Source organism: Oryza brachyantha, chromosome 3 (genome assembly GCF_000231095.2).
Source record: "Oryza brachyantha chromosome 3, ObraRS2, whole genome shotgun sequence".
Classification (NCBI taxonomy): domain Eukaryota; kingdom Viridiplantae; phylum Streptophyta; class Magnoliopsida; order Poales; family Poaceae; genus Oryza; species Oryza brachyantha.
The window spans coordinates 1,750,302-1,765,285 of NC_023165.2; the positions used below are offsets into that span (position 1 = coordinate 1,750,302).

Genomic DNA, 14,984 nt, shown 5'->3' on the forward strand with positions numbered 1-14,984 from the left:
GGAGAAAATAGTGAAAATAATGAGACGAATCTTTTGAGCCTAATTAGGATATGGGTAGTAATAAGTACTACAGTAACTAACATGTGCTAATAATGGATTAATTAGACTTAAATAGATTTGTCTCGCGGTTTTCAAATGGAATCTGAAATTTATTTTATAATTAGACTACGTTTAGTACTTTAAATACGCGTATAAAGTTTTGATATACGCGTATAAAGTTTTGATGTGATGTTTTTTAAAAAAAATTTAAACTAAACAAGGCCTGAGGTGAGGTCTACCTCACTTGGCCTCCCTCTCTCCACGCTCCACCGTCTCCTGCCCCTTTCTCGTCGTCCCCAACTCTATCCTCACTCGCCACCTCCGGCTGCTTGCTTCCACCACGCTAGCGGCGGTGTGTGAAGCAGTGAGCGGCTGGAGACCTGCGACTGCGAGGGATGGGTGCCGCCGTCACAATGGCGAGCTACGCCGCCGTCCTGCGCCCGCGCGCCTCGGCGACGTCGCCTCGTCGTCGCGCGGGCGCCGCCGCGCCACCTGCTACCACGCGGCGGGCCGCGTTGTTGCCGGCTACTACTGCGCCGCGGCCCCCTCCGGCGGTCGCCGCCACCACCCCAGTGCGGGAGCCCGTCACGACGCGGCTCTACTCGGTGGCGCCGTGCCCGCTGCTGCTCGCGGCGCTGCTTCCCGGGGCCGAGCCGCTGCGCGCCGTGTTCGGGCCGTTCGCGGAGCTGGTCAAGACGTGGGGCCTCCCGGGCTGGCTCGTGCACTGGGGTCACCCCGGCAACATGGTGATTCCTGCATTCTCCTTCTCCCACCTTATTCTGTCCATGCATCTAAGAACAGTCTGAAATTACGAGCAGAAAATCTCTCTCCATTTGATCACTCATCTCCCTGAATTTCAGGCCGTGGTGCTCTTTGCAATGGGTGGCTACGGAACATACCTCGGCTTCAGGATCAAGCTGTCGGATGACCCTGTAAGTAGCCTTGCCTTGTACAAAATGTGCCAAGAAACTTTGCATCCCACTGATAAAGCTTGGACTGAATGGCACATGGACACTTTCAGGAAGAGAAGGCCAAGGCCAAGGACCTCCACCCGAAGCTCCTCGCCGGCATGTTCTTCTTCTTCGCTCTCGGTGCCACTGGTGGAATCACTGCTCTTCTGACCTCAGATAAACCAATCTTTGAGAGGTACAGATTTCTCTCTCAGAATTCAGAAGGTTAAGTTTGATCAGTCAGAGTTCAGGCATTGAGTAACACTAGGTTGAAATACCTTGTGATTTTTCATTGGCAATGGTTTTGCAGTCCTCATGCAGTAACCGGCATCATTGGCCTTGCACTCCTTACCATTCAGTCTATCCTTCCAACATTGTTCGAGGTAACTTGAAATCACAATATCAGTTCAATACTTGCTTTCAAACATGCAAGATTCAGTGTTTACCTCAGATATGACAGTATGTGTAACTTACTGTGTTTTGTTCAGGGAAATCCTGCACTGAGAAATGCACATGGACTCCTCGGCAGCGGCATCATGACCCTGTTTCTAATCCATGCAGCATTCGGGCTTCAGCTTGGTCTCAGTTTCTAATTTGCAGCCACAACATCTTGGGTTTGCTTCTTTGTAATTACTTCTCTGAGACATGATTCCATAGGAGCATCCCTTCTACAGATCAAAGAGAAATGAACCACAAAGCGATTTTCCCCCCTAACTCTTCACATTGGATATGTTGACAATAATTTACACCTTGTGTTGGATTGTGTTATTGACGACGACGAATTCCATCTTGTTGCACTGACCATTGTGTTCTGGAGCTTTTAATTTAGGCGCGTTACGAGCATGTGTTTTTGTACTGTATTTCGCAATTCAAAAAAAAAGTGAAGAATCATACAAAGTTCGCCTTTGACGACCTGTATGGGCCTCACTATCGAATCTGGAACTGAAGTTGGGCCCAATAGTGGTAAATATGTTGGGCCCGGCTAAGCCTTTGAGGACAGAAGGCTGATATATGCAGTTCTCGAGCAGTAACTTGAATTCTGTGACTTGCAACCGTGACCATACTACTGAATAATTTTTTCCCAAATTTGTTTGAAGTAACTCCAGATTACATATAACCACATCTGTTTCAAGTGATTTCAAATCAGGTATCAGCTTTGTGGTTGGGATGAGGTTTGCAAATTCAGAGCATGGTCAATCCCTGTATAACACTGATTCGCGTAGAGTAAGTACAAGTTGTTATTTTACATTGTCAGGAAAAAAAAATGAATAGTATATATAAGTGATAGAGTTGCAAGTCTGCACATTGAGAGGCAGTCCTTGTTTATTCCATGAGAATCATAAATACAGCAGAAATTCACCTTTAAGTCAGCCATTCAATTATCCGCCACAAACTAATGCCGCTTCCTCCAAGTCAGGAGGCATTCTGAAGAAGAATACTACTCAAAGTCACAGAGGTGATGCTCTTTTTTGTTTGAAAGTTCACCGGGGGGAGAGTTTCCCCACCTGAATTCTTTCATAAATAAAACAGTGACAATACAAGAGTGAGAGAGGACTGCGGGGGACTCATGACATCGGTGATGCTCTTGTTAATTGCTCTGAGGTTGTGTTGTCTCAAGTGCAGAGTAGCCTGTTCCTCCAGGCATATGTGAACAACAGTATGACAATCGACATGCATAAAGATGAGGTGACACCAACAAATGGTCCAAATGGTCCTCCAATGATGAAATGATGCCCACAATGAGGGATGTTCATTGCAAAAGCCGCAGCTATGAAGGTGTTGATGGCTATACCAAAGGACGCGACGATCAACATAAGCTGGAGCTGAATGAGTTCATTCCGTTTGTTGTCAAGTTGGATGTTGATATAGTCTTCTGTGTCAACAATATACTGTCGAACCTGTTAAATTTTCAAGCGAGAATTCTTCGCATGATCAACATAATTTGTGATATAGGAACTACCATAAGAACTCTGTGCCTGTAACCAAACATGATGTTGGAATTGAACACTGCAATAGAACTATATCCAATGAGTTAAGGAAGGACACTAGCCTTTCTTGAATGGCGCAATTGCTCCATGATATTAACAACAAGATCCTTCTGGATGATAATCATATAGTATTGAACAAGTGCATACTTATATATGAAGATTTTAGAGAATGAAGAAAAGAACTAACCAAGAAAATTCTGTTGCGAATCCCATCAAATTGCTTGAAATAGGTTTCAAGTAACATATCTACCAAATGAGCATCAGTATCCAAAGGTTCTTCATCCTTCTGTCCTTTTGTCTTCCTTGTTATACACATATGTGCCATATTTTTGTCATCGTCCAAAATATCCTCTATTTCATCTCTGACCTGGATTTTATGAAAGGCGATACCATTTTGAATAAAAACTAGGTTAAATGAGAATATGAGAAAGGTGAGCCTTAAGAATTATGAGAAAAATCACTGCATAACGTCATAACAAATGATATTTGGATTTATGTTTTTGCGGGACTTTCGAAGATCTACGTGTTTGTTATCAACAGCAAACATATCACATATAATTGTTAAGCAATTCAGATTAAGATGGTTAAGAAAAGGGTGTACGTTTTTTTCCAAAGTAACGAATAGAGAATGTGAGTAATACTTGAGACATCCATGGATCAAAGATGTAGAATCTAATGATACCTTCTGCACGCTTGCAAGCAAGCAAGTGAGGCTGCTTTTCAGGCTCCGGACGCGCTCAAGATTCGTAGTGCTCACACTCTTAATCAGATCATCAAGCACAGCAACAGCATGCCTATCAAGATCAGATACCGTGGAGTTGTACAACAAGCACACGGCTTCAAGAGCGAAATCCAACACCTGAAACTCAAACGGAAGCTCATGCTCGGCACCTTCTGCCTCATTCAGGCAGCGAACATCTTGATCAAGCTTGCCGTCTTGGTTATCCATGGCCGCATGACTAGAGACACCATCGACATCCAGACTATTCAGTGGAAAATGCTTCCTCAATTTCTCAACAAAAGGGAGAACCTCCTGAGCAAGAGGCTCCAGCACCAGCACTTCATCAGCAGTTACGATTGCTCTAATGAATTCCAGATTGATTACCATAGCCTTCTCCCTAGCTGCAAATCAAAACCCAAAAGTTTAATGTGAATCTAGTGGTAACTCTTTAATAATGGACAAATCAATCTCACTAACGAGGATCAAAATTTAACAGCAATAGAAGCAGGCAAGCAGGGAGGCAGTAGCTCACCGAGGATGCTGGGGGAGCGAGAGAGAAGTGGGCCGAGGAGGCGGAGGTCGCGCGCCGGCAAGCCGGAGCGACGGGCGACGAAGGCCTTGTCACACATGACCATCTCGCAGCCGCCGCGCCGATCTAAACGCATCCACAGCCGGGTGGACGCCGGATTCCTCTTGCTCTTGCCCATCACGCGGGCCGGCGGCGCGAGAGGAGGCCTTGGTCTGGAGGGTAAACAGTGCACGGTGCTGCAGCGCCTGGATCCCGGCAACGACGAGGAGGTGCCAGCGGCGGCGGAGAGGAAGGCGTAGGGGAGGGCCATAGTTGAGGAGCCAGCGGCAAAGCGGCCACCATTGCGGAGAGGCGGTTTTGGACGTGGCGCGGAGGTGGGCGGAGTCGCCGCGGAGAGAGCCGACAGCGAGATGCCATGGTCGGCTCGCGCCAAGACGTGGTGTTCGACGGTTGGTGCCGCCGGCGAAGCCGTCGAGGACGTCGTCTTCGCTTGGTTTTATCCGGAAAACAAAAGAAGCGGTTTAAACTGAACATTTGAAGCCCAATACAAAAATTCGGCCCAACAGGCCCAATTTGGAACCAAATTTGACGGCCATATCCAAGATGCCATCTTTCCTAGTATTCCACCAAGAAGTAAATTTTACAGTGATAAACATGCATTTCTCCATTTCATTACTCCTCGTTTATTCGGATTAGTGCGGTCCAGATCTGACTGGCTATCTTGAACAATGATGTTCCATTCTACGACTCGTGCTCAGTCATCACTGGCAAATTTTCATACTGGTAAAGAAAGCGACAAAACAAAAGCAATACGACTCTGAAACTCTGAATGCTTCACGTCGCTCAGGCTGCAGGTTGAATCGATTCCCGCTTCAGACGATAAGGATGCCGAGATCTTCAGAGCCAGCAGCAGCATCAGGATGGCAACAAAATGTTATGATGCCCTCTTCACTTGTTCATCGCTTGTCGCCAGAATGTTGCTGGTATAAGTACGATGCATTTAGAGAGAGCTCTGCTTGCCTCTACGTCGTTCGCTGGCGAGAGACTCTGCATCGAAGCGATTCAGGCCCACGGACACGGTTCAGACCAAGCCGGGATGCGTGTTGGCCGCCGGACGCATTTTTTACAAGTTTCTTTTGATCCTTGCAAACCGTAGAACTCCAGGACCATTCTGTAAGTAATGACTGTGAGCATGATCCATCTGCCACGATACCAACCTGGTAAAACGAAAATCTCGCGCTGGCCATGTCGCCACTTGCGTTAGGTTACAAGAATCTGCATCATCTGCCCCCGTCAGTAGTACTGTCAGCGTGTGAAAATAAATTTACTTTTTACTCGTTCCATTCATTACACGTACCTACTCGCACCGTTTTATATTATAAGATTTTTTAAATTTGCTTAGATTTTTCTTTTCTAACAAAATCTAATGCAACAATTATTTAAAGGATGAAATTATTTTGAAACAAAATTGATGATGAGAGACGAAGTTAATCCTATTTTAGGACAATGAGTAGGAGTAGAAGATATGATCTTAATAATATATTTAATACTATAACCAACTGATTAACTGTAGATTAACATTAGAGCGTTGGACATATAATAGATTGATTATGAGGTTGGTTCTAAATTTTATCTAATATCTCTTTTTTTTTGCCAATGCATTCTCTTTGGAGTATATATATTGGCTGGTTGGATCCAGGGACTTTTTTTTTTGTCCCTTGTCATATCGGATGTTTGGATGTTAATTAGGAATATTAAACATAGTTTGATAACAAAACTAAATGCATACATAAAGGTTATTTCATTAGATAAAATTTTTAAGCCTAATTAATCTACGATTAGTAAATGTTTAATATAGCATCACATTCGCTAATCATGGACTAATTAGGTTCAATAGATTCGTCTCGTGAAATAGTCCAAAGTATAGGGTTGATTTTATTAATAGTCTATATTTAATACTTCTAATTAGTGTACATACATTTGATGTGACAGAGACTTAAAAAAATAGTCCGCGGGAAACAAACGCCCCCATAGAGTTGTTCTGGTGTCAGCCCTATTTTTTCACTCCCACTAGTCCCAATTTAAATGCAGTTGTAGATTTCCGTACCCAATGTTTAAAACTAAAAACTCATATATAAATTATTATTATATTTTATCATCCAATAAAAATAAAAAAAACTAATTATAAAATTGTTTAAATAAGACTTACAACTAATGTTAAACATAAATAGCGTAAAACACTAAAACTACTAGCTAGAGAGGTATATACTTGATCGGAAGTATAAAGCCGAGCTAGCGTTCAAGGGCAGCAGCTCGTTGCCGGCTCAGTTTCGCACGGGTCCATGCCCTGCCCCTGCAGCTGCATGATGGCCTTTCCTGCCAATCTCCGCGAGAAGGGAGCTCGGCCGGATTTGTGCAGCATGGGATGCGTGGACGCCAGTGGATTCCGTGCATGATTGGAGGCCGGCCGGCCCGGTGGCCATTAAGAGAGTGTTGATTGATAAAATTTTTGAAAAAAATGTTACGTCAAATGTTTGATCGGATATCGGAATATGTTTTCGGATACGAATAAAAAATAAATTTCACGGCTAGCCTGGAAACCGCAAGACAAATCTTTTGAGCCTAATTAATCCGTCATTAGCACATGTTAGTTACTGTAGCATTTATGGCTAATCATGGACTAATTAGGCTCAAAAGATTCGTATCCAGATTTCTTTAATAACTATGCAATTAGTTTTTTAGTTTATCTATATTAATATTTTATTTAAATGTCTAAAATTTCGACGTGATATTTTTTAAAAAAAATTAGGAACTAAACCAGGCCTAATTTTACGCCGCGCGCACGGGCGCGGACACGGCGGCGCGCCCCTGAAATCCCCCCACGCACTCCGAGGCCAAATCACCCTTCGCCTCCAACCAACCCAACCCAACCCAAAGCCGCACGCACGCACGCCCGCCGCGGTCTCCGCTGCCGAATCGCGTCGCAGCACGCTACTACTGGGCCACTCCACAGTTCTTTACGCTTTCTTTTCTCACCCCTTGGATACCCAAGAAAAATACACGCGACGCCGACGACGACGCGTCCGGTACACGAGGATGAACCACGCTGCCACAGTGCGCTGTGCTGTGCTGCACTGCTTGGGCTTTTTTTTTTTTTTTGAGCTTTGCGTTGCGCGATGGCCCTTCTCTTCATCTTCTTCCTCCTCCTCGGCGATCGACGGCGAGGGCCCGACCGGGCGCACTGACGGCTCCAGGCAAGCGTGCAGGCGAGGTGGTGGTGGTGGTGGTGCCAAAACGGACACGGAACGCTACCCGCCACTCGGCTTGGTCGCGAGCTGTGGGTGGGCTGGCCCCACTCGTCAGGGACGGCTCGGCGGTGACGAGATGGTGGGGTCAGACATGATGAGTGCGGTGTTTGACCACTTTGCTTCGATCGACCTCCCGGCGCCACACGTGCCAGTGCTCCGCTCGGCGGCGCGGCGGCGGCGGGCTTGGCGCGAAACTTTGGCGGGAAACTTTAATTTTCTTGGCGGGTTTGAGCACCCCCGGAATATACAGTGCAAAGATGCTCTCCGTTTTCTTGGGTGCTTTTTTTAAGAATGGTTTTTACTCACCCTGCTTCTCCGGTAAATTCATCATTTAATTTTTAACCTGTAGAGCAAACATTGCAGTATCAGGACTGCAGGAGTGTACTACTGCTACTCTAGTACTACTGTAGTTGTATACTGCTGCATTTCTACCGTGCAGAAATGGCGTAGCTAGGTACGTTACGTGTAGAGTTATTATGGCAGATCGATCGTATCGTATCGCGGCATGTATGCCTACCTGTACGCTTCGAGATGCAGTAGTAGTAGCCTACAGTGTCGCATTCACTACTGACGCCTGCCCTAGTACGAACAAAAATCACATACTCCTGGTAAAAGTGATGAGTCTTTCCCGTGGTTAATTGTTTTCTCCCTAATCACCTGGTTACCTTTTTTACTAATGCATTTAAATTGGCTCTACCAGTTACCGTTGGCTGCATTGGATTCCAGTAACCCAACATATACAAAGCCTGCAGCAGCTGACACACTTAGCAGAGGCATGAACTCGGTTACCTAGCTGTAAAAACACAAGCTATACCAGCAAGGATGCATGTACTACAGTGGTGTAAATATACTGCTACTTTCTCCGGTAAACGAAGGGAAGCTCAAAAAGGCGACCTTTGTGCGCACGGGGGGGCCGGCCCGGCGTAAACTCTGAAAGATTATGCCACTTTTAAACTGGGAACAAACAAAAGATAACAAAAGAGTTCAGAAATGGTAGGGCCGGCTGGATGCAGTGGCCAACAGAGTCAACACTCTCAACAGCTAGCATTTGCAGGTTGCAGCCAGCTCGAGATGGAGGTGAAGACCACTGCATTGTGATGAATGACTGGGATGCGCTAATCCGATTGATTTCTTCAGAAACCAGGCTAGCCCTGATCTGGTTTGGGACTTTTGATTGACGATTTCTTCAGAAATTTTGGGCGAACACGATGAGAAAATGACGGATTTAGCTGGAGGATCAAGCGTCCTAGAGACAAGAAACGGATCGACATGAGTGTACAGCCCAGCTCGTTGCCATTCTTCAGGATCTTTCAACTGGTCCATGGAGAGGAGGCGTATCGCGTATATACTTGACAGCTTTCTGCAACTGCAACCATGCATGCAGACTGACTGGTACGCATACGCTACAGGACTTTACGGGAGAATACGGTGCCCATTGCAAGAGCTAGTGCATCCAAAGAGAGGAATAATTGAATTTGTACGGTTACGGTCCCTTCTACTAGCAAGTTAGTAGTGCATTAAAATTTAAATGTAATTATCTATTATATATAAAGTAATAAGAAAATGAGCCACCAAGTTCGCTCTCACAGAAATCCCACGTTAATCGAGAGAAAATAAGAAAAAAAAGAAGGAGTTTTTTTTTGAAGGATGGGATCGTACACCGAGAAAAAAAGGAGGAGCTTTTTTTGGAAGGATTGGATCGGACACTGAGGAAAAAACGTGATCTTTAGGAGAAAAAACAATGTGATTTTTTTATAGAAAATGAACGTGAATTATTTTCTGGAAGGATGAATTTTTTTGATCGATTCCGATCCCTACAAGTATATTGTGCAAGATTAAACTAAAAAAGTTTTCTCATATGCTTAAAAATATTTAATTTATTTTATAAGTGAACGCTATGTTATTTGAAACAGGTTATGAACAATCGGAAATAATTAATATATTTAAAAGATATGTGTGGAGAAAATCCCATGTTCGTTCTCACGGGCTAGAAAATCTCATATTAATCGAGAGAAAATAAGAAAAAAAAGAAGGAGTTTTTTTTGGGAAGGAATGGATCGGACACTGAGAAAAAAAAACGTGATCTTTAGGAGAAAAAACAATGTGATTTTTTTTATAGAAAACGACCGTGGATTGTTTTTTTGGAAGGATGGAATTTTTTTATCGACTCCGATCCTACAAGTATATTGTGCAAGATTAAACTTAAAAAGTTTCTCATATGCCTAAAAATATTTAATTTATTTTATAAGTGAACGCTATGTTATTTGAAACAAGTTACGAACAATCAGAAATAATTAATATATATGAAAGATATATGTGGAGAAGGCGGGGGAAGAAGAGGTATTGTGCCATAATTTTATACAATTTTGATCTATTATAGTATTATTCTTCGATCTGTTATATTATTAATATAATATAAAAGAAGTCACGGTTTTAATTTACGTGGAGCATCAAATATAAAAGTTTGATTCCGAGTTTAAAATTATATTGCCACTTTAATATTTATATTTTATAATATAATATAAAACTATAGTTAATATTACATAAGAAATTTCATAATGAAGTTACCCGCGCAGTCTGCGCTGGACACGATGCTAGTTTATTTTATAAGCATATTAAATATTTTATTTATAACTTCAGTAAGATATATTGACTAGTTTATTTATTTAATATGATATATTACACATAAATTTAATGCAATATTATATTTTTTCTAATTTGGCATTTATAAAATTTTTACTACGTATAACCGTTGGATCCAAAGTAACGAAAATGTTCACAATTATAACGTAAAGAGCGGTAAATTTGTCATTATCTCATGACCATAACCCGAAATTGTAACATGAAGGTATATAGGACCATTATTCATACCATCTAAAAATTGCAAATTTCATACGGTAGAATATCGGAAGTCACAAATAAACCATACAATTCGCAACCATTTATCATCCACGTGCTAATAAAAAATATATAGCCTCTTTTATATGGAAGTAAAAGAACTTGACAAGCAAAACGCCATATGAATTTTGAAATTAAACTTGAAAAAATGTCAATAATGATTTTAATTTCACCCTCCTCACATTTTTTTCATTTATACTTATACTTATACTTATAAACCAAAATATAAATAGAAAAACTTGAGTTGGGTGTATATTTCGAAGTTTTTCATTACAGTTTATTTTCAGCATTTACTTTTTACTCCTAAGAACGTGTTAAGAAGATAGTATTCACAAATTAATTTTAAATTGTTAATGAGCTGTTTTGTATATGTTTATATAAGTAAAAAAGGATGAGGCTCTTCCTAATAACATATGGGCATATAGGCATTTTGCAACGACTTTTTATTTCGTAACAACATGCGAGTATTTTGCTAGTAACCGATAGTTAACTCTGAACTGCTATGAAATAATTTGTTCTCTCGTCACATGGTCAAATCCCTTCACTGCGGATTCTACTTTGGAGTACTGTCCTTTTGAACTTAGCTAGTGTCTGTGTCAACAAAGAATCCAAGTACCATGATCGATCAAAGCGTGAAAAAAAAAACTTTTTTTTTTGTTTTTTTCCATCGTTTACGGAATGCCAAAGGTGGAGTCAGCTATTGAGGGGAATCTCCAAAGCTGCATCATTCCGGTACGACGCAGGTCATGTCATGACGTCGATACAATTTCATTAGGTACTCCTACCACACGGGCATACACTTGTACTCCTACGGCCAATATTTTGCCGCTCATCGTTGCATGATGCCTTCGACAGCATATTGCACTGAAAGAGCATTAAGATCACCCTTCTATTATCCTTAATAAAGAAAAAAATGTCAAGATTAAGGAGCGAATTAAGGAGCTACTAAACAATTAAGTTTACCCTTCAAAACATAGCTTTATACTTTGATAACATATTATCTCTCTCTTCTAAAATTTTATTTTCTTTGATATGGCATAGTACTACCTCCATCTCGCAATGGCTATGTTAAAAATTTTGTCAGTGAAAGAATCAATTTATTGATCATTTTCTATCTTGGAGTTTGCTAAAGTGAAGAATAAATGCATTGGAATTTAAAAGTTAGTGACAGATACAATGGGATTTAAAAAGTGAATGTCGTTCCAGCTTTTGTAGCTCCCTATTAACTTGTATTACTCTCTCTATTTTATAATATAAGTTTTTCTAGCTTTGTCTAATTCATATAGATGCTAATAAATCTAGACATATATATAAATTATATACATTTATCCATTGAAGAATTTTAGATAAAACTAGAAAGTCTTACAATATAAAACAGAGATAATACTATTAAAAATAAAATCTTTTCAAGACAAAATGAGTATAACACAAATTAAGCTAACAAAACGAGAACATTCTTTAATCTAGCAAACTTCAATGTATGTACTATATGTTTATCGAACTATAATGTATTTATTTCTCAACTTACTAAAATCCAGTAACAATACATTAATTGCTAGGAAAACGATGACGACTGAAAAATACAGTTTTTATGTGGAGGACAGGAACTTTTTCTTTATAGCCAGTGTTCCAAGTAGCGGGCTAAGAAGTTTATTGATTGGCATGCTCATACGTAATAACGTGCTTAATAAGGCCACAACAGAGTTCTCTCCGTTTTTCATTATAATATTTTCATTTATATGCTAATGAATCTAAACACATATATTGATATATGGATAAATACAGACAAAATCTAAAAGATTTCGTAATATGTAACACATGGAGTAGGTAATAGCAGCTAAACACCCTATTCAAATAGCTGGAAAACCGAGTATTTAAAACCAATTAATTTCATAATGAATGCTGAATTTGGAGAAAAGTTACTGAGAACTCTATTCTCTCAAAGAATTTCTATCGAACCTATCGCTCTCATATAATTCATTTTTTCATGTGATTTATTTAAATGACCATTATTGTTTTTTATATTCTTTACAATTCTCTGTATTTTCCTTGTGTTTATGTCAAAATCATGCATTTTTCATCTCTCTATTTTTTTCCAATCAAATGTTTTAAAGAACACATGAATAACTCTTAGCTAAACGTCCGTCGAATCCGTGCATGCAAACAGCATACTCGAACTATTATACGAAGATCATTTTTGCTCTAAGCTGTGCGTCCCAAAATAAATTTAATTTTACATAATTATAACATCAGACTTTATCAAAGTAATAAATTAATGCATTGAAAGTAAACACAGTGTATAATAACTATATTTACATTTGATAAACTTGATAGTGGACTATTATAGTTTTTAATCTGTGCTTATACGTGTGGACCAAATAAAAATAAAATTATTTTAGAACTACGTGCATTGCCATATTTCTTTTCTGGACATAAAGAGCACGTACGCTTGTGGTGAATTGCACCAGAAAAACCCTCATATACTGGAATGGTACAACTACTAGTACGATTCCAGTAGCGGGCTAGCGGCATGGAAGCTAGGCAATGTCATTGGATACCCCTGACGCCGGAAGAGGGCGCACGTGGCGACGGCAAGAGAAGGACGATGGATTCGCTTCATTCAATCACCTTTTGACGTGGGGAGCCGTGTACCTACGTGGCGAGACAATAATGACCACTGCCCACTGGGATGCTACTACTGCCCCGCGTGCTCCCGTGTCGCCGTGTCGCCACGGCACTACGAGACCTGTTCGGCGAGTTACTGTCTACGTAGCAATCTTCTTCTAAACTGTATTTAGGCATTTAAAATTTGGCGTTGCAAATAGAAAGCTGGAAAGTCTAACTAGTCTAGATTTTAATAAGCCCGCTGCTCACTGGCTATTTACTACAGCTCTTCGGTGGTCGATGTGTTTTTTTTCAAGTTTATCGAAGAAAAATAAAAAATTATCTAATTTTGTGACAACTATTTTACTATATAAATGATATAGTTAACTGTTATAAAGTTTAAATGTAATTTATAAATATGAGATGATAAATTTTTCTATAAAAACTTTTTTTTAAAAAATACATTATTTAATGGTTTAGAAAGCACGTATGTGAAAATATTGGAAAAATCTAAGAAAAAACTAGCATAAAGAAGACAACCGTCCTTAGCTATCTTGCTGCTGTTTCTTTGTGCACAAGAACGATCGCGCTAAATAATCCCACGGCCGAGGTTAGAGATTGATCGGACAGTTTCACGCCCTGTTGCGCTAAGCTGAATGCTGTTGCTAATGGAGGGGGTTCTTCCTCTCGAACCAACAGATTTTTCCTTCATGCAGAAAGCCCACAGCATTGCCGCATGTGCGATTGTGAGACGATGGGTTGTGATTGGCTTGGAACTGAACAGAATCCGCCTAGTTTGGCGTCAGCAGCTGAGGCTGTGCTGTGTAGTAGTAGAACAAGCGGCGCCCGGGGTAGCAGCTGAATTCAAGGCGTGTCGCTGTCGAGGCTGAGCCCCGTGCGCACGGTCGCGTGGCCGGCGAATGAGGAGCCAGGGCGGGGAATCGCTGCCCGCAGTGCAATCAAAGACCTGCTCATTAAACTATGCTCGCCTCTACCTCCACAGTGCCACCAAACCTAGCTATACTTCCTAAGGTCATTCTTTGGCAAAATTTTATTGTTCCGATTTTAACAGAGGCGCGTCATAAAAATATGTTTAAGTGAATGAATGAAATAAGTACTTTTAATACAAAATTTTCCTTCATGGTTTTATAGCCTCATATATCACTTAAATTCTAAATCTACGTGACTAATATGAGTTGATTAAATGTGTAGTAATGAAATGAATTACTCCTAGTAAAGATTTCAATCCAATTTCACTGTCTAGGTAATTGCATACACCAAGTTTCATCCCCATAAAACTTAAATCATCTCTAATCATTGATTAATTTTATATGTCATTTTGGCTACGTGGTATATCATTTAGTGAGTTTGAAAGTCTTATGAGACTGGCCTTATGTTGTTGTCCTCTCTCACACACCCATCGCTTATCCTTCTTTTGACCTCTTCGATTTTGATTTGTAAAAACATAACACAATCCAAATTGCATCATTGATAGATTGGCTAAATTATATCCCTCAAATTTTTGCTTTAGGGAATACTAAGCGTATTTTGATGTGTGTGAAAAAATTATCACACCAAAAGATTAGCTAAAATTGACTCCCTAAACATTAAAAAGTGACTCCTTGGTATACCAACCAAAATAGTTTATTTATCGAGGTGAAAATATTTTCTACGTACGAGAGAAGGAGTAGCGCCTTAGACTTAGGAGTGAGCGTTGCTGACAACCGTGGAGACCCGAGGGATGATTGTTTCGCTTTTTCAGATAAAAGTCAAATAAAATATTTGTAAATAAAAATAATTTATTTGTTATATATGTTCTCAACAATAAAAAGCTAAGCCAAAAATAAAACTCTGTTAGAATAACCCCGAATCTACTCCAAGTTTGCATAAACAGGAAAAAATAGTGTTGCGCCTTTATCGGTAAAGGTGCATTCAATTCTTGGGGGT

The 14,984-nt window shown here is 40.6% G+C and overlaps 2 protein-coding genes across 2 annotated transcripts; one reads left to right on the forward strand and one right to left on the reverse strand.

Annotated features, from left to right (window-relative positions):
* Window positions 1-318: 318 nt before the first annotated feature.
* LOC102703475 lies at window positions 319-1,886 on the forward strand. Its single transcript, XM_006650956.3, has 5 exons — window positions 319-785; window positions 900-971; window positions 1,061-1,185; window positions 1,300-1,372; window positions 1,478-1,886. The coding sequence occupies exons 1-5, from the start codon at window positions 435-437 to the stop codon at window positions 1,580-1,582; spliced, it is 726 nt and encodes a 241-aa protein (XP_006651019.3). The 5' UTR covers window positions 319-434; the 3' UTR covers window positions 1,583-1,886.
* Window positions 1,887-2,210: 324 nt separating this feature from the next.
* On the reverse strand, window positions 2,211-4,602 carry LOC102716384 (putative magnesium transporter MRS2-H). The gene is made up of 4 exons (XM_006649301.3): window positions 4,231-4,602; window positions 3,660-4,099; window positions 3,165-3,344; window positions 2,211-2,887 (listed from the first exon to the last, which is right to left on the reverse strand). The coding sequence occupies exons 1-4, from the start codon at window positions 4,535-4,537 to the stop codon at window positions 2,603-2,605; spliced, it is 1,212 nt and encodes a 403-aa protein (XP_006649364.1). The 5' UTR covers window positions 4,538-4,602; the 3' UTR covers window positions 2,211-2,602.
* Window positions 4,603-14,984: the final 10,382 nt, after the last annotated feature.